We start from the raw sequence: 20,171 nt of genomic DNA, 5'->3' as shown, positions 1-20,171 counted from the left end.
GTGCGCCAGACTACCACTGCGCCCCCTTTATCCGCTGGCTTGATGGTGAGGTTGGGATTGGAGCAAAGGGATTGGAGGGCTGTGCATTGTGAGGGTGAGAGGTTGGAGTGGGGGAGGGAGGTAGACAGGTTGAGGCGATTAATGTCCCGGCGGCAGTTGGAAATGAAGAGGTCGAGGGCGGGTAATAGGCCAGCGCGTGGTGTCCAGGTGGATGCAGTGTGTTGGAGGTGGGCAAAGGGTCCTCGGAAGGTGGGCGGGAGTCCTGATTGTGAAAGTAAGCTCAGAGGCGGAGGCGACGGAAGAATTGTTCGACGTCACGGCATGTATTAAATTCATTGATGCATGGACGGAGGGGGATGAAGGTAATTCCTTTGCTGAGGACTGATCGTTCGTCCTCAGTGAGGGGAAGGTCTGGAGGGATGGTGAAAACGTGGTAGGGCTGGGAGCTCGGATCTGGTGTGGGTGTAGAGCTGGAAGTGAGGGCAGAACCAGTAACTGGAGTGGGTGTGATGGTTGGGGGAATGGGGGTGGAGTCATGAGCAGCGGTAGTGTTCCCCTCGGGGTTCTGAGGGGTGGGGATAGTGACAGTGGGGTCTATGGGGGGCATGTCAGCAGAATGCAGGTGAGTGGCGCTAGTGGGGGTGGAAGTGGTGGTGACCACGGCAGTAGGGGTGGCAGAAGTCACTGAGCATGTGGCATCAGCGATGATGTGAGGGGCAGAAGTGATGTCACATGTGATGCACGAGGAATTGTGAGGGGTGGAAGTTAGTCATAGAGATGTACAGCATTGAAACAAACCCTTTGGTCCATCTTGTCCATGCCAACCAGATATCCTAACCTTGTCTAGACCCAATTGTCAGTATTTGGCCCATATCCCTCTAAACTTTTCTTATTCACATTCCCACCCAGATCCCTTTTAAGTGCTTAAATTGTACCACTTCCACTGGCAGCTCATTCTATACACGCACCACTCTCGTCATGAAAAAGTTACCCTATAGGTTCCTTTTATATCTTTCTCCTGTCATCCTGAACCTATGCCCTCTAGTTCTTGACTCCCCCATGCCAGGAAAAAGATCTTGTTTATTTATCCTATCCATGCCTCTTATGATTTTATAAACCTCTATAAGGTCACTTCAGCCTCCGAAGCTCCAGGGAAAACAGCCCCAGCCTATCCAACCTCTCCCTGTAGCTCAAATCTTTCAACCCTGGCAACATCCTTGTAAATCTTTTCTGAAACCTTTCAAGTTTCAAAGCATCCTTCCGATAGAAAGGAGACCAGAATTGCATGCGATATTCCAAAAATGGCCTAACCAATGTCCTGTACACCAACAACATGACCTCCCAACTCCTATATTCAAAGTTCTGACCAATAAAGGAAAGCTTACCAAACGCCTTCTTCACTATTGAGCTGAAAATGTGTTGCTGGAAAAGCGCAGCAGGTCAGGCAGCATCCAGGGAACAGGAGAATCGACGTTTCGGGCATAAGCCCTTCTTCAGGAAGAAGGGCTTATGCCCGAAATGTCGATTCTCCTGTTCCCTGGATGCTGCCTGACCTGCTGTGCTTTGCCAGCAACACATTTTCAGCTCTGATCTCCAGCATCTGCAGACCTCACTTTCTCCTCAAAGATTTCAACCTACTGCGAATCCTCTTACAAGGATGCCTTCCTTGAAGAAGCTCTCTTCCTCCCTCTACAAGGATTTCAGTGAGTCCCTCTCTCACTGCATCCCCCAGGTCATCTCCTCTGCACAGAAGCTCTTCAGCCACATTCTCAAACAGACTCGCTACCACAGCCATATCTCCTTCCTCAGCACCTGCCTACGGAACCGACTTATCCCGCATGGACTCCGGACATTCCTGAAGAAGGGCTTTTGCCTGAAACGTCGATTCTCCTGTTCCCTGGATGCTGCCTGACCTGCTGCGCTTTTCCAGCAACACATTTTCAGCTCTGATCTCCAGCATCTGCAGACCTCACTTTCTCCGCCTTCTTCACTATCCCATCTACCTGCGAATCCATTTTCAAGGAACTATGAACTTGTACCGCAAGGTCTCTTTGTTCAGCAGGACTCCCCGGGATCTTACCATTAAGTGTAGAAGTCCTGCTCTGATTAGCTAGTGACTGATTATTTTCTATAAATCTGCATTACAAGGAAAAAAAGGAAGTAAATGGAATTTGGGAGAATATAAGATAATGGTGTAGAGGATGACATATTAGCACGGATCGAAGACTTGCTGGTTGGCAGAGAACAGAAAGTGTGCATAAATGGATCTTGGTCAAGATTAGAGTGGTGCTGGAAAAGCACAGCAAGCCAGGCAGCAATGGAGGAGCAGGAAAATCGATGTTTCAAGCAGGAGCCCGTCATCAGGAACAACCTGACCTGCTGTGCTTTTCCAGCACCATTCTAATCTAGACTCTGATCTCCAGCATCTGCAGTCCTACTTTCGCCTGGCATAAATGGATCATTGTCTGATTGGGGGTATGTGACAACAACAATCCCACAAGAGTCAATGCTGGGGCCTCAACCTTTTGCAACTTACAGCAATGACTTAGACGAGGGGACCAAAGGCATGGTAGCAGGTATACAGATGGATACCAAGATAGATAGGAGAGTATGTTCACAGGAAGATGACACAAGGAAGTTGCAGTCATATATAGATCAGATGATTGAATGGACAAAATCTGGCAAGTGGAATCACTTTGGCAGGATGTTTGAAAAAGCAGAGTATCACTTAAATGAAGAATGACTGAGGGATTCTAAGATGCAGAGGGACTTAGGTGTTCTAGTGCTAGAATCACTAAAGGTTAGTATGCAAGTAGAGTATGTAATCAAGAACACTAATAGGTTGCTATCCTTTTTTATTAGAGCAATTAAACATAAAAATAAAGATGGTACACTTCAGTTGTACAGGACATTAATGAGATCAGCTTTTGAACACTGTGGAGTTTTGGTCTCCTGTTTTAAGGATAGATATTTATGCATTGGTGGCAATTCAAAGGATGCTTCCCAGATTGATGCCCAGAATGAGTGGGTTGTTTTTATAATGATAAGATGAATGTGGTGGGCTTGTTTCTGCTGAAGTTCAAAAGAGTGAAGAGTGTATGAATTATGTAAGACCCTGAATGGTTTTTGCAAGGTGGTTGTGCATAGGAGGTTTCCTCTTGTGGGGTCAGTCCAGAGCAGGGAGGCAAGGTCTTGAAATTAGGGGATACCCTTTTAGGAGGGAGACAAGAACATTTTCCTCACAGGGTTACGCAACTTTGGAACTCTGTCCCAGCAGGAACTGGAGGCGGGTTCCTTGAGCATTTTGAAGGCATATGTAGATAGTTTCTTGTTGTGCTTAGAAATCAAAGATTATGGGGAATGGTGGAATTGGGAGCACAAAAGAATCAGTCACAATCTTATCGAATGGTGGAGCAGGCTCAAGGGGCCAAATGGTCTACGTCTGCTTCTATTTTGTATGTTTGTATATTGACACCACCAACAACACTGAACCTTTTGTTTGTGGTCCATATCCTGCCATTGGAAATGTAGGAAACATGAGGACCACTTTTGATGAGGCAGTCAGTTTGCTTGTTACCTCTAGAAACTTGAGGATGGTGAGCAGGTATCTGAGTCAGGAAGGTTAATAAAAGTCTCAAGATATTGTAGATTGTCAGCCTCACAGTCATAGGTGGACCTCACTAAAGTAGGCCAAAAGAGATGGTTCGGTAAGATGAAAGTACTATAGAGAGGTGATTTAAAACAGTTTTCACACATAAAAGGCCATATATTTCAAGTAAAAGAAAAGGCCACCATGTTGGAGTGACAAACCCCCCATTGTTGGATGATCAGCAGTCCCAAAAATGTCAATGAAAATAGCAAATGCAAGAGTTTTTTTACCTTGGTGTCCTGGGTGGGAGATTTGTTAGTGTGGTTCGGGAGGGTTTAAACAAGTTTGGCAGGGGGCAAAGCTATATATCTGAGAGAGGGTAGTTGTAGATGGGGCAGTGACAGGATGTGGTGAATCTATTGGAAAGGCTTTTCATTGGAAAGGGATCAGTTAAAGTGTGTCTGCTTTAATGCAAGGAGTGTCAGAAATAAGAGTGCTGAACTTAGAGCATGGATCAATACTTGGACTTACGATGTTGAAGCCATAACAGAGACATGGGTTTCACAGGGGCAGGAATGGTTGCTTGATGTTCCAGGGTTTAGAGTGTTTATAAAGAACAGGGAGGGTGGAAAAGGAGGAGGTGGTGTAGCGTTGCTAATCAGAGAGTGCATCACAGCTACAGAAATGAAGATTGTTGAGGAAGGTTTGTCTACTGAGTCAGTATGGGTGGAAGTTAGGAACAGCAAGGGAGCAGCCACCTCATTGGGGATTTTTTACACACACCCTAATTGCAGTAGGGAGATTGAAGAACTCATAGGCCAGCAGATTTTGGAAAAATGCAGATGTAGCAGGGTTGTTGTTATGGGTGACTTCAACTTTCCCAATATCGACTGGAATCTCCTTAGTGCAGATGGTGTGGATGGAGCCATTTTAGTCAGGTGTGTTCAGGAGGGTTTCCTTACTCAGTATGTGGACAGGCTGTCGAGGGGAGCAGTCATTTTGGATTTAGTGCTCGGCAATGAGCCAGGACAGGTGTCAGTTCTCGCTGTGGGAGACCACTTTGGTGACAGTGACCACAACTGCCTCACATTTACCATAGCCTTGGAGAGAAAAAGGAGCAGTTACCAAGGGAAGGTATTTAATTACGGAAAAGGAAATTATGACGCTATCAGACAGGAGTTGGGAAGTACAGATTGGGAGCAATTGTTCCACAGAAAGGGCACAACAGACATGTGACTATTTAAGGAATAATTGTTGCCAGTGATGCACAAATTTGTTCCTCTGAGACAGGCAAGAAGGGGTAAGATTAAGGCGCCTTAGATGAGAAGAACAGAGGAGATTCTTGTCAAAAGGAAGAAGGCAGCTTATGTAAGGTGGAGGAAGCAAGGATCTAGCACAGCTTTAGAGTTATACAGGCTTACTAGAAAGGAGCTCAGAAATGGACTGGGGAGAGGCAGGAGGGTGGCACGAAGAAGGCATTTTACTCATACATGAGGAATAACAGCATGATCAGGGAGAAGGTAGGGCCAGTCAGCGATAGTGTAGGGAACATGTGCGTGGAGTCTGAGCAGATAGGGGAAGCCCTAAATAAGTTTTTTGCTTTGGTTTTCACTAAGGAAAGGGACTTTGTTGTGAATGAGAACTTTGAGGAGCTGGGAAAGGAGCTTGAACAGATCAAGATTGATGTGCTGGAAATTTTGGTAAACATTAAGATTGATATGTCCCCAGGGCCAGATCAGATGTATCCTAGGTTGCTCTGGCAAGTGAGAAAGGGGGTTGCCAAGCCACTGGCAAAGACCATTGTTTCCTCACTCTCCACGGGACTCGTGCCGGAGGATTGGAGGAAGTGAATGTTCTTCCTCTTTTCAATAAGCGGTATAGGGAAATCCCTGGCAATTACAGAGCAGTCAGTCTTATATCTGTGGTTAGAAAGGTTTTGGAAAGAATTCTGAGGGATAGGATTTATGACTATTTGGAAAAGCATAGAGTGATTAAAGGCAGTCAGTATGGCTTTGTGAGGGGCAGGTCTTGCCTCATAAATCTTATTGAGTTCTTTGAGGATGTGACAAGAGAGGTCAATGAAGGTTGAGCAGTGGATGTGGTGTATATGGATTTCAGCAAGGCATTTAATAAGGTTCCCCATGGCAGGCTCATTCATAATGTCAGGAGGTATGGGATACAGGGATATTTGGCTATCTGGATTCAGAATTGGTTGGATGACAGAAGGCAGAGAGTGGTTGTAGATGGAAAGTATTCTGCCTGGAGGTCAGTGTTGAGTGGGGTCCCGCAGGGCTCTGTTCTTGGGCCGCTGCTCTTTGTAGTTTTTATAAATGACTTGGATGAGGAGGTTGAGGGGTGGGTTAGTAAATTTGCATATGACACAAAGGTTGGAGGTGCCGTTGATAATATCAAGGGCTATTGCAGGCTGCAGCATGACATAGGCAGGATGCAGAGCCAGGCTGAGAAATGGCAGATGGAGTTCAACCTGGATAAATGCAAAGTGATGCATTTTGGAAGGTCAAACTTGAATGCTGAATGTAGGATTAAAGGCAGAATTCTTGGCTGTGTGGAGGAACAGAGGGATCTTGGTATTCAAGTAGATAGATCCCTCAAAGTAGATAGGGTTGTTAAGAAAGCATATGGTGTTTTGGCCTTCATTAACAGGGGGATCGTGTTTAAGAGCCGCGAGGTTTTGCTGCAGCTCTAGAAGTCCCTGGTGAGACCATACTTGGAATATTGTGTCCAGTTCTGTTCGCCCTATTATCGGAAAGATACAGAGGCTTTGGAGTGGGTGCAAAGAAGGTTTACCAGGATGCTGCCTGGACTGGAGGGCTTGTCTTACGAAGAGAGGTTGACTAAGCTCAGACTTTTCTCTCTGGAGAGAAGGAGGAAGAGAGGTGATCTGATCGAGGTATACAGGGTAATGAGAGATTTGGATAGAGGCAATAGCCAGAGATGTTTCCCCAGGGCAGAATTGATTGGCATGACGGGTCATCGTTTAAGGTATTAGGAGGAAGGTATAGAGGAGACTTCAGAGGTACGTTCTTTACACAGAGAGTTGTGAACACATGGAATGTATTGCCAGCGGTAGTGGTGGAAGTAGTGCCATTAGGGACATTTAAGCGACTGCTGGACATGGACATGAACAGCAGTGAATTGAGGGGTGCATAGGTTAGGTTGTTTTATTTTAGATTAGGAATAATCCTCAGAACAGCATTGTTGGTGGATGGAGCACTGGCTCCCTACCAGCACCTTCCATTCTGCTAAGCTGTTGGGTGTCCATCTCCATCCCTTGTCTATATTTTTACCTCAGTGGGGGCTCACATACTGACTAGGATGTTGGCATTTGGAGATTTGTTTTAACTGGTTCTTTTAATGGCCCTGATTGGTTACTTGCTGAAGATTTTGGCTTGTTAGCCCATGGTGGAAAGATTGTGGACCCGCCTGACCACAATCTTAGCTCTTTGGTTGTCTATCAATTCACCACATTCACCCACTCACCTTCCAGTCTGTGCCATTTTCCTCAGAGTATCTGACCTGATAAATCATTTGTCCCAGGAGTTTCCTGATTGGTGGCTCCCAAAAGAGACGTAACTTCCCACCAGTTGTGTTGATATCAATTGTTATAATTCTTGGGGGATTGGGACGAACTGTGAGGTTTAGATAAAAGGTAACAAATACATATTAGTATAATTATACTATCAATGAAGGAAACTGTTTCTGGAAGTTTTCTTTTAAAACCCATCTGATTCACTAATGTCATTTAGGGAAGGAAACTGCCATCCTTACATTGGCTTGCCCACAAAGCCCTCATCCCATGAATGAATAAACAAAAAAAGACCCACTATAATGGATATTAGTTGCTATCTGTGGTTAAAGATAACACCCAGCTTTCAAGAAAGGTACCACTTTTGCATGTTTTTTCATCAATGTTAATCACTAATTTTAACTCAGGAATTCTTGGTGGCTCTTTAATTCTGTGGGATCCAATTTGCTTTAATTGGTAGCAGTCTAGAATCTGAGTCAGAAAGGTTGTGGGGTTGAGCATGTGCATGCACGCGCACACACGCATACAAAACTAGACTGACAAACAAGATTGTTAAGGTGCCATCTTTCAAATGAGGTATGTAACAAAAACCCCATTCACACTCTCAAGTTGATGTAAAAGATCCTTCAGTGCTATTTGATGAAGAGTAACTGAAACCTCTCTGGTACTCTGGCCAAGCTTTACCCGAAATAAATGTCAGTTTATTTCATTACTGTTTGTGGGAACTCGTTGCATGTGAATTGACATCTTTGCTTTCTAATTACAAAATTGCTAAACTTCAGAAGTATCACTTTGGTGTAAATTGGTTTGGGATGTGCTAAGTTTTTGAATGTGGCATAAATGAAGTTCTTCTCCATTTGACAATTTGAGAAGCAGATCTAGGTACAAGTCTACTTCCTTTAGTGGTGTTTATGTGTGCGAGAAAGGAGGAGAGATGGTTACATAACAAAGACCACGAGATTACAGTAATTAGATGTACTGTAGACAGGTGTGGTTATGGAAAATGTTATTATAGTATCCAAGGTAACTAATTCTGTCTCACTTACCAACATTTTCAGTCCTGAAAGGCTTTTTATAAAACGTCTGTGTATGATCTGGGTAGGATGCATTAATGATAATAACAGTCTTATTGACTTCTGATGTTGCAATTGTGCAGCGGTATGTGACGGCATCACTTGTGGTAGCATTTCTTTGATTGCTGCATTTTTTCCATTCCACCTTCCTGACAGAAAAATTAAGAACTTGTTCAATAAATGGCAGCAAAATGCAAACCAGAAAATGTTTCGAACTTTCAAAACTTTGATGACATGAGTGACCAGTCACTTATCCTGCTCTACCTTCTTCATTTATTGTAATTTGGTGCAAGCTGCCTATGCACAGCAATAGGAGATGGTGCAAACAGCAAATGTTGTCAAGTTCAGCAAAACTGTGTGATCAACTGGGACAAAAACCACAGCAAGAGCATTTGCCCATCTTTATACCTCTTAACTCTGTTCTTAGCATTTCAAAACATGTTGTAAATCATTGTAATGGCCTCCATAATCCTCTCCAGGTTGAAAACAATTGTGAGTTTGACATCTGAGTTTCAAGTACCGCTGTGTATTTTCAGACTGTAGTTATACTTGCCACTGACCACAAGGGGATGCTCTGGATTCATGATTGGCACTCTGCAAGGGCACACTGAAAACCTGTTGTCATTTTTAATAACATGAACTTTCATTGTTGACCACAAAATACCTCTTCACATACCTATACGAGTCTGACTTGCAGCTCCAATAGAAAATATTCCACCAGATGCTTTAATTGCAGAAATTAGGCTCCCTAACCATTTGGATTTGGAGGTGCCGGTGTTGGACTGGGGTGTACAAAGTTAAAAATCACACAACACCAGGTTATAGTCCAACAGGTTTAGTTGGAAGCACAGTAGCTTTCAGAGCGACGCTCCTTCATCAGGTGGTAGTGAACTGGTATTGTGTGATTTTTAACGATCTAGAGCCTTCTCTTGCCTTTATCTAGGACTGATGTACGTACTGTAAAGGAACTAATTACATTGAAGCAGATTTTTAATCTGGACTACAAGTAATGGTAGCACCTTTGGAGCATATGGCATAGGGATTAAAGAAAAATTGATTTACAGAGCTGGCTGTTGGAAATTGGACTAGAGTAATGCAGTCATACAGCATGAAAACAGACCCTTTGCTCTAACTCATCCATGCCAACCTGGTTTCCCAAATTAAACTAATTCCATTTGCCTGCATTTGGCCCAAATTCCTTTAAGCCTTTTCTTTTCATGTCCCTAACTAAATGTCTTTGAAATGTTGTAACTGTACTTGTATCTATCACTTCCTCTAGCAGTACATTGCACATACGAACCACCCTCTGTGTGAAAAACTTGTCCCTCAGTCCCTTTTAAATCTTTCTCCACTCACTTTAAAATTATGCCCTCTGGTTTTGAACTCCCTGACCCAAGGGAAAAAGACCTTTGGTATTTACGCTACCTATGCCTCACATGATTTTACAAACCTCTGTAAGATCACCCTTACAGAGGGTGAAAAGAGTCCAAGCCTATCCAATCTCTCCTTCTAACTCAAACCCTTCAGCCCTGCCAACATCTTTGTAAATCTGTTCTGTTTACTTTTCAATTCAATTTTTTTTTAGGTTGCCCCAAAAATTGCTGATGGATTTTAGTAGAGAACTCTCCATATGTCCTCCCTTCCCTTTTACAGTCAGTCTCCCAATTGCACCCCTAGCCCACATAACCTGTACCCACTGCAAAAACTTTGAAAGTGTCTGTCACCTTTAAGGTTTCCGGAGCATCAATGTTTGCACAGTAGAATTACCTTGTCTGGTAGTACAAACTATAAAGAGCAACAGACTCAGTATTATTCACTTTCCACTGACAGGTTATGTACTGGAGATCAGAGGTTGAACATCGTAAATGTATTTCATCTGAAAGCAAAAGGTAGATTATAGGTCAATGAGCAGGTGAAACACAGCAAGCAAAAAGAATATGAAATACATTTGTTAGTTTAACCCAATTGTATTTTTACATTGTAAAACAAATATCTGTTAGAAAGGCATGTATTTTGTAATTATTTATGGGGCGTCATAGAATCTTTTTTGAAAAGACTGAGGAAGTCGACACTTTTTTAATAGTATACCGCACGTATTGAGATTGAAGAGTGTCGATACTTGGCATTAATTTGCTTTAAAGTCACCTGAAGAATAGGGAGTTACAGCTGATACTGCATCTGACCAGGCACTCCAGAACCCATCAAACGAAATGCCATCAGGTTTGGTGCGCAGTCGGACCATATACCTGATTCCCGCCTTTAAGTTTTGAAGATCATGCTGCTGTTTGGCATTAACAGTCTCTCTCTGAAAGAAAAGATTGGTTAGCTATTAATTTAGCACTTAAAAGAGAAAATAGCCTGTAGAACAAGGGTTTTAATCCAGTGCACATCAAAGGGATTAGGTCATGATCCTCCTACTGGCATTAAAGAAGAAAATACTCTCTGTTTGACTGTAGCACCGAGATTGTGTGATTTGTTGCAGTGGACTCCAGGCCAGTCATAGAGTCACAAAATCATAGAGATGTACAGCACGGAAATAGACCTTTCAGTCCAAGTCGTCCATGCTGAGCAGATATCATAACCTAATCTAGTCCCATTTGCCAGCGCTTGGTCTATATCCCGTTAAACCCTTCCTACTCATATACACATCCGGATATAACATTACATGTTGTAATTGGATCAGACTCCACCACTTTCTCTGGCGGCTCATTCCATACATGCATCACCCTTTACGTGAAAAAGTTGCCCCTTAGGTCCCTTTTAAATTTTTCCCTTCTCACCCTAAACCTATGCCTTCTAGTTCTGATTTCACCACCCCAGGGAAAGGGGGTGTCTATTTACCCTAGTCAAGCCTCTCATGATTTTATAAACCTCTATAAGGTCACCCCTCAGCCTCCAATGCTCCACTTATTCAGCCTCTCCCTATAACTCAAACCCTCCAACCCTGGCAATATCCTTGTAAATCTTTCCTAAAACCTTTCAAGTTTCAACATCCTTCCGATCAGAGGGAGAACAGAATTGCACACAGTATTCCAAAAGATCCCTAACCAATGTCCTGTACAGCTGTAACATGACCACCCAACTCCTATACTCAATAATCTGACCAATAAAGGAAAGCATACCAAACGCCTTCTTCACTGTGCTATCTACCTGTGACTCCACTTCGAAGGGACTATGAACCTACACTCCAAGGTCCCTTTGTTTAGCAAAACTCCACGGGACCTTACCCTTCAGTGTATAAGCCCTGTTCTGATTTGCTTTTCCAAAATGCAGCACCTTGCATTTATCTAAATTAAACCCCATCTGCCAATCCTCAGCCCATTGGCCCATCTGATCAAGATCCAGTTGCAATCTGAGGTAACCGCCTTCGCTGTCCACTACACCTCCAATTTTGGTGTCATCAGTAAACTTACTAACTATACCTCCTATGTCACATCCAAATCATTTATATAAATGATGAAAAGCAGTGGACCTAACACTGATCCTTGTGGTACACTGCTGGTCACAGGCCTCCAGTCTGAAAGGCAATCCTTCACCACCACCCTCTGTCTCATGTTTGAAGTCATTAGATCTGAACATTTGCTGCTCCATAAACAAGTCTGCCTTTGTATGTGTCTAATTATGTATGTATTATGTCTTATTTAGTATCCAGTCTAGCTTTCACCATCCTTATAATATGAGACTGGAACTGAACTCTAACTGAATAATGTAAATAACTGACTTTGCACCTCACGCAATATGACAAAGAAGTGACTGTGAATTAACGTCACTAAGCAGAGAGAAGCTTATGTGGGTAGGAAAGTGGTGGGAGTAAACAGCGAAGTAAGAAACCAGAGTTAAATATCACCTGATGAACTGACTACCTTAGAACAAGAAACAACAAGCCATTTGAAATCCTATTTTTAAAGATTTTACGGTCTCAATTTCTCAGCGATGCTTCATTGTTCTACCAATGGACTAAATGTCCTCCTTCTGTGTAATGTGCTGTGTTCCTAAGATTTATGTAGGGATGATAGTGAATATAGTAACGGTATCTTGGAACTTCCCAGGTTACATCAGGTCAGTTTCATGACATGATTGGAAACGTTATTAATTTGATTTGATTTATTATGGTCACATGTACCTAGATACATTAAAGTTTTGTTTTGCATGCAGTATAACTACATCATACCATACAAAGTGCATCAGGGTAATAGGAACAAGCAAAGTGTTGCTTTTGATTTCATCTTACTGCTAATGTACCAAATAAACTCTTAAAAAAGAATATATATATATATATATATGCCAAAGCAAACAATACTTTTCTCTCATTGGATTTACTCACCTTTTCTGAGGCAGGGCCAGATTTATCCTTCCAATAGCTAATCTCATATATTAGAAATTCATTTATATCTGGATTTCTTGGTGGGATCCAATTGATCTGGAGCTGGTGTGGCTTTCCATTTAAATACACAGCCAGGTTAGAAGGTGGGCCTAGGAGAACTGGGTTAAGAGATAGAATGACAATATTTAAACAAATGACCAGTTTTAGTTTGTTAATAATCTTGTCTTACAAGGAACATTGTTAATCAAAAGATATTTGAGAATAGCTGCACCAGAATCATTCTGGTGATGTTCTTTCATTATTTACATTCATAACAACATGAATGTAAATTTTGTAATCACAGAATCTGTATAGTGTGGAAGCAGGTTGTTCAGCCCATCAAGTCCACACTGGCCATCCTGAAGAGCATCCCTCCCACCCTGCCCCTGTAACTCTGCACTTCTCATGGTGAATCCATCTAACCCACACATCCTTTGACTGTGGGAGGAAACTGGAGCACCCAGAGGAAAGCTATGCAGTTACAGGAAGAGTGTGCAAACTCCATGTAGAACACTCAGGGTAGGATTGAACCTGGGTCCTTGGGGTTGTGAACCAGCAGCGCCAATCACTGAGCCACTGCACTGTTGCTTATCTCCTTACACGCACCAAACCCTAATTACATAAATTTTGTAATGTCACCTATTTGCAACACTTAGGCATAGATCAAACATTTGCAGCTTTTTGCAAATAGAATATTATAATCCTTGACCCCACCATCCTTGCAAACTGCATTGCATCTCTAAAATCTCAGTCCTTTCCAAATTTCTTGTTCATGTTATCTTTCCTGGAATTCCATGCTTGATTCCCTCTAATCCTATGCCACATTACCGAAACAACTCTTATTAAAATCAAAAATGACATGCAGTATGACTATGGTAAAGATAAACATTCCCTCCTCATCCTATTGAATTGGTTTCAGTCTTTGAGACAGTTGATCACAACAACCCACCAACATCTCTCTAGGTGGATAAAATTAACTCAGCTGATTTCATTCTCATCTATCAAAGCATAGTCAAAATATCCCTTGCAATGTGTTCTTTTCCCATTTCTGCATCGTTGCCTCACTTGTGCCCCAAGGATCTATCCTGGACCACCTCTGTTTTCCCAACTATATTCGGTTCCTCTGTTGCATGATCTGAAAACACAAATTTAGTTTTGACATGTGTGCTGATGCTACACTGCTCTATCTCAGTACTAACTCTTTCAACATCTCCACTGTTGCTAAATTAACAGCTTGCTCAGTTGACATCGAGTACTTGATAAGCAGAAATATTGTCCAATTAAATATTGGGAAGACTGATGCCATTTTCTTCAGACTTGACTGTAAGCTATGTTTCCTCACGACTGACTCCAACCTTCCTCTAGGCAACTATTTGAGATTAAACCATACTGCTTGCAATTGCAAACCTAGTGTCATATTTGCAACTGAGATTGGTTTCAAGCTATATATTTGCACCATTTCTAAAGTTGCCTATTTCCACATTCTTATCAGTACCCAAATTCATCCCTGTCTTTGCCTCTCTGGTGCTCTTGTTGATTCTAGAGTTGACTTTTCCATTGCGCTATTGGATGGTCTTCCGTGTTCTATACTCTGTAGACTTGAAGTTATTCAAAAGGGTGCTGCTCATATCCAGCTTACATATTGCACATGTTAGCTGTTAAACTACCTGCACTCATGTAATTCTGGCAGCTTGAGCATCCGATTTTAGTTGCTTCACATTGATGATTGTGCCTTCACCTGCCAAGGCTGTAAACTCTGGAATTTCCTCCCTAAAACTCTTACCTCTCAGATTCACTTTCCTCTTTTAAGATGTTTCTTAAAGTCTATCTCTATGTCTAATCTTTGTGTCATCTGCTTTAATATCACCTTATGTGGTTTATGCGATCTTCTGTTAGTGAAGCACAGTATTAGAGACACTATATAAATACAAGTTCTTGTATTTAAAGTAAGAGTGACATTGATAGTATTTAAGATGATCACATTTAGCCAACTTTATGATGGCCAGAAAATGAGCAAAATAAAATGAATATGGTTTATTTCATCCATGGGTTGAGAGCTTTGCTGGCCAGCCCAGTATTTATTGCCCATCCCTAAGGGCAGTTAAGAATCAAATATGTTGTTATGGGTCTGGAGTCACAAGTAGTCCAGACCAGGTAAGAGTGGCAGTTTCCTTTCCTGAAGGATATTAATGAACCAAGTGGGTTTGTCCCAACAATGACAATGGATTCATGGTCATCATTAGACTCTTAATTCCAGATTTTAACTGAATTCAAATTCCACCATCTGCCATGGTGAGATTTGAAGCTGAGTCCCGAGAACATTACCTGGGTCTTTAGATTAATTGTCTGGTGCTCATGATAAGACATCAAATGTTTAGTGTTCCAATTTCTTGTTGTCAGAGATAATGCAATATCTGACAAAATATTTGCAGTAGTGTCAGACTGTATTCACTGAGTGAAAGAAGAGGAAGAAAAAGACCATCACTCACCAACTGATTCAATTGATACAAGTTGTCTGATTTTCGACACATTGGAAAATGATTCACTTAGTTCAATGTCAAATGGTTGAAAGAGCAGAATGTCCTCTGCTGGGATAACACAAACATATCGCGTTGTATTCCTAAGAACCATGTATGAGGTTGTGTGACACGGTTTCTGGCTGCTTTGGCTATAAAGGAAGAAGACAGGTCACATGGAATCTTGAGAGTTTTATCAATGTACAGCAAGGTTAAAATTTTGCCTTGAGCAAATGAAGGAAACCAGCTGTGCTCAACTTATGACACTGACCCTTTTGTACAGTGAGGAGAACTGTCATCACCTTTGATAGCTTTCTGTGTACTGTACTTAAATATGCTGCTGTCAGTGCTCAGATACACTTGGTGCCACACTGTGGGGGTTACTAATACATCATCTGCCCATTTCACATCTCTCATGTTATTCATTTCTATTAAAGTTGTCGTTAATTTCAGTGCATCACACAAAATCAAAATGATCCAATTGGAATACACCAGCAAAATATTGAGATGAATTTTTCAGAGAACTAATTGTCTTACCTTATTGTTTAGCTCCTGCATGTGGCTAGACGTTTTGCTATCATGCTCCTAAATATAGCCTAAAATATTGCTGTAATCTAAAAAAAGGAACCACTGTGTTATATTATTTAAACCAGGCTTGAGAGGACCCTCAGGCATGAGGACCTTCATTCCACTGAAGCTCATTTTCAATCTCTCTATCTGATTTTTTTTCTTATAATGACAGTTGTTAGAAAATTGACTCTAGTTTATTAGATTCCCTACAGTGTGGAAACAGGCCCTTCAGCCCAACAAATCCACACTGACCCTCCAGAGAGTAACCTACCCCCCCCTGACTAATATACCTAACAAGTTTGGACAATTTAGCATGGCCAATTCACCTGCCCTGCACATCTTTGGAATGTGGGAGGAAATTGAAGCACCCGGAGGAAACCCACGCAGACATGGGGAGAATGTGCAAAGTCCACACAGACAGTCACCCAAGGCTGGAATCGAACCTAGGACTCTGGCGCTATGAGGCAGCAGTGAGCCACCATGCTGCCCCAATGCATAACAAAAATCTCAATCATTGTTGAGAAAGAACATATTTTATTGAAACGTTTCATTCTTGAATTCATCAACACATTCATAAGAATCCCAATATAAAGAGAACAACATTTATACTGTATGAGAAAAGTATGCTGATTTATTTGCAAATGGCCTCTGATTGGTATAGACATTGCCATGTGGATTGTATTAGATAAATGGTGACTGACAGTTAACTGTCATACTTTGTTTAAATTCATACCAGATGGGTGGACTCTGATATAAAGGCATTGAAATAAAGAATGAATTAGTAAGTGACTGCTGCCCATTTTGGTCAGATAAAACAGGAACAGGGTGTGTACATATCCTTTTTGTTTGCACAGAACAACGTCCCGTGTATTAATATATATAGCTTCCAGTATGCACCACTGTAACCAATAATCTTAACTTGGTTGTCAGTGTAATCCTCAGCACATTCATAATTATTTAGCAAGTGGCATCCAATTGTGGAATCACATTTAATGTTGGACATTGTCTGTAAGCATGGCATGTTGGGTACAGTCGGTGATTGATAATACTTAAGAAATTTAACAATACAGTGGAACAGACAAAATTATGACAGAAATCTAATCTGAACTTAATCAAACTCCCACATAGGCTCTGGCCCACTATACACAGTATTTTATATTTGCATCTAAGAATCTAGTTGAACAGGGCATTGTTGCATGCTGCTCTGAAGGTATCGAGCTTGTTATGATATAAATACATGTAAAGGTCTGTCCAGATGTTATACTGGATAATTCCTCTGAAGCTTCCCAATCAGATTGTATGTGGTACTGCGTGATAGAGTTTTTGCCAATTATGATAATTTACTGGCAAAGTCTGATTGGGTGTACCTAGTAAGATGCCACCGTTCATGTATACTGGCAATGCTGTCATTATCAATCAACAGATAGGGTGCTGTAATATGGCCTGTTAATTGCAACACTATATAAACAGAAACCCTCACTGATCAGTTGTGGCCTCAATTTAGTAAATCAATTAGCAACAAAGCAACTTCCAAGAGGGGCCCTCTTAGGGTACAGAGGTAGAGTCCCTACCCCTAAACCAAGAGTCCTAGGTTTGAGTCCCACTTGCTGCAGAGGTTTATAATAACGTCTATGCACAGGTTGATTAGAAAAATAAAATGAAAGCAGTTTCCTCAATAACACTCTGCATACCAATGTGACAGAATAATGACATACTCAGTGCTATAGAAGAAATTGTAAGTGGAATTTGTCTCCATGCTGTCATCCCAGAAACAGGTCAGGTCATCTAACATCTGAGTAAAGCATTTCAGCTCTTCAGCTTGTGAGATTAATGATGTAGTACCTGTAGGCAATAAATAAATCATCAGTCTTTAATTTTATTACATATTTATCTGCATATAACCTCATTCAGTGTTTGGATATTATGAAGATGTTGCATAACTAATTTTGAGGAATAGATTACTGCAGATGCTGGAATCTGTACAGAAAACTGTCAGTGCTAGAGATCACCGCAGGCCAGGTAGCATCCAGGGAGAGAAAGCAAACTTGATCTCCAGTATTTGTTGTTTTCAGCATATACTTTGAGGATTCATGTTCAAAGGTTTATGGTCAATTGTTAATTTGAAAAGACTGAGAGGATAGCAGAACATGGTTCATTTTAACAGGTCATAGAAAGGGCAGTGGGCCACTTTTGTTTTGAAACCACTTATTAGAAATCACAGGGTTTAAGCTAATTAAATAGCTTTGAATTTGAATTGTTGAATTTACTAAAGTCAAATGTTTTCAGTTAACTGCAGGATTTATTCAAAATCTAACGTCTGAGCTTAATGCTTTATTTTAATTTGTTTTGGAAGTTCAGGTAGGTCAAAGCTTACTGAAAGAGCAACGCTAAACAACTCAACCTCTGCCTCCCTGAGGAAACCCTTTCAGGGTTCAGTATGAGACCTGCAAAGCTGATGCAGCTTTCTGCTTAAAAGCCTCTGAATTCATGATTCCTGAATGTACTATATCCAAAAAGTTCTAAACAATACTGCTGTCTTTAGGTGCTAGGATGCCAACTGAAAGCCATCTTCAACATTTCAATGCTTATCCTTTTTTTTTCTTGTACAATTAATAGTTGTTGGGCAAGAGTTTCTTTCCAAACTCAACCTCTGCAGAGAAAGTTCTTTCCTTTTAATTAGTAAGCACACATATATGTTGGGGTTTAGATAGGAGATTAAATATTTATATCTTCCTATTTAAAACTGAATGTTAATCACACTGATGATAAAGAAGAGGCATACTGGATTTGAAACATTATCTCTGTTTCTCTCTCCATAGATGCTGCCAGACCTGCTGAGTTTCTCTGGTATTCTCTGAGTTTGATTCAGATTTATTAACATGTTGCAGAAGTCCTGCTTCTGCAACATGTTAATAAATGTCTTGGTTATTAGAGAAACTGGTTAACAGATCTTTCCATCATAAATCTAATAAAGATAAAGAATACAATTGATCCTATTGGAAATTGGGTAAAACATTTACATTTATGTTGTAACCAGTAGAGTTATGGGACTAAAGGAAGACAATGCACCCTCCTTCCTTTGTTGAAACAAGGGACATAGGAAATGTCTCAGATAAGAAAGACGACATTTGTTTCATCGAAACTCTTGGTTTTTTTTATATAAGGTGGTATTTATAACAATTCTCCGGTCAGGGAAACAAGGGAATTGAGGACAACACTGGATTTGCACCTTATTCTTTTTCATACTTCATCAAAAGGGGTCCAAAACCCAATATCATTGGTTTCTTGTTAGTGAGTTCAGTAAAAAAAAATACAATCCCTCTCATTATAATACAAAAACATGTTAAAGGTTTCTCCTCTGGGCTGCCCGAACTTTGGGGGAATTTTCGTGGGCACTCTTGATTAGGATGTAAATTGATATTGTGCTAGAGATGCCATTGCTGATCAGGAAATCCCTGAGGAAATCCATGCCATTAGCATTTTATTATGATTGAAGTAGTGGCATTGCTTTTGCCTTTGGGACAAAATGCAATGATACAGCATGGTGAGACAGCTATATTCCAGAGGAAGGAAGACTGTTAAAATGAATATTCATTTCTCCACTTGACAGATTATTGTGAAAGCTTTTCAAATTTACAATTTTTTCATACTTTCTTGGTATTCTTAGAAAGTAATGATTTTGGGATTATTTCCCATTCTTAGTCAGTATTGGTGCTCATTAGCAACTATTCATTCTCCCAGGCTGACTGTTATCCACTGCTTTGACTGTTCATCTTCAATAGATTATATATTGCCTGAGTATATCTTTCTACTTGGATGTATTCAACTCAATCTGCATTTTCTTGAAATATTAATGCATGCTAGAGTCACGAGTAGTCCTGACAATGTGAATTATTCTTACTGAATGATATTAGTAAGGTCTTCACTAATTTTAAATTGTATATAAAATAATTCCAAAACCATTACTTCCTAAGTATACCAAGATGGTAGAAAAGAATGGAAACTGTGAAAAGTTTTCACAATAATCTGCCAAATGGAGAAATGAATATTCATTTTAACAGACATCATAGAACATAATTCTTTCACCATGCTACATCTTTACATTTTATTTACAAAAACGGAAGCAACGCTACTACGCTAATTTCCTGCCAACTCCACATATCCGAGAGTGTGGTGCGAGAAAAGCACAGTAGGTCAGGCAGCATCCGAGGAGCAGGAGAATCGAATGTTTTGAGCATAAGACCTTCATCAAGAATCCCAAGGAAGGGCTTATGCCTGAAATGTCAATCCTCCTGCTCCTCGGAAGATTCCTGAACACCTGTGCTTTTCCAGCACCACTCTCTTGACTCTGATCTCCAGCGATCTGCAATCATCACTTTCTCTAACTCTACAAATTGCTCGATTGCTTGAGAGACAACATGTCTACCAAATTCAGCTTTGGAGATATTCAACAGTGGAGCATTTGTAACCTTCTTGGGTAGACTATTCCAAAATATTATAACACTTTGAGCGA

At 41.1% G+C, this 20,171-nt stretch overlaps 1 protein-coding gene across 1 annotated transcript in view; it reads right to left on the bottom strand.

Moving 5' to 3' along the window:
* mpl (MPL proto-oncogene, thrombopoietin receptor) overlaps nucleotides 1-20,171 on the bottom strand; it is a 32,225-nt gene that overhangs the window by 11,047 nt on the left and 1,007 nt on the right. Inside the window, exons 2-8 of the mRNA XM_087990266.1 lie at nucleotides 17,374-17,500; nucleotides 15,062-15,240; nucleotides 12,534-12,691; nucleotides 10,355-10,514; nucleotides 9,977-10,085; nucleotides 8,183-8,358; nucleotides 7,091-7,239 (exon numbers count right to left, since the gene is read on the bottom strand). Coding sequence (XP_087846392.1) covers nucleotides 7,091-7,239; nucleotides 8,183-8,358; nucleotides 9,977-10,085; nucleotides 10,355-10,514; nucleotides 12,534-12,691; nucleotides 15,062-15,240; nucleotides 17,374-17,500 — 1,058 coding nt within the window. The remainder of the gene's footprint in view (nucleotides 1-7,090; nucleotides 7,240-8,182; nucleotides 8,359-9,976; nucleotides 10,086-10,354; nucleotides 10,515-12,533; nucleotides 12,692-15,061; nucleotides 15,241-17,373; nucleotides 17,501-20,171) is intronic.

Source organism: Chiloscyllium plagiosum, unplaced genomic scaffold (genome assembly GCF_037043375.1).
Source record: "Chiloscyllium plagiosum isolate Xiang-an unplaced genomic scaffold, Cpla_swu_hap1 HiC_scaffold_9, whole genome shotgun sequence".
Lineage (NCBI taxonomy): Eukaryota > Metazoa > Chordata > Chondrichthyes > Orectolobiformes > Hemiscylliidae > Chiloscyllium > Chiloscyllium plagiosum.
Note: the sequence above shows the minus strand (reverse complement) of the source record. Positions and strands in the feature narration are given on the sequence as shown.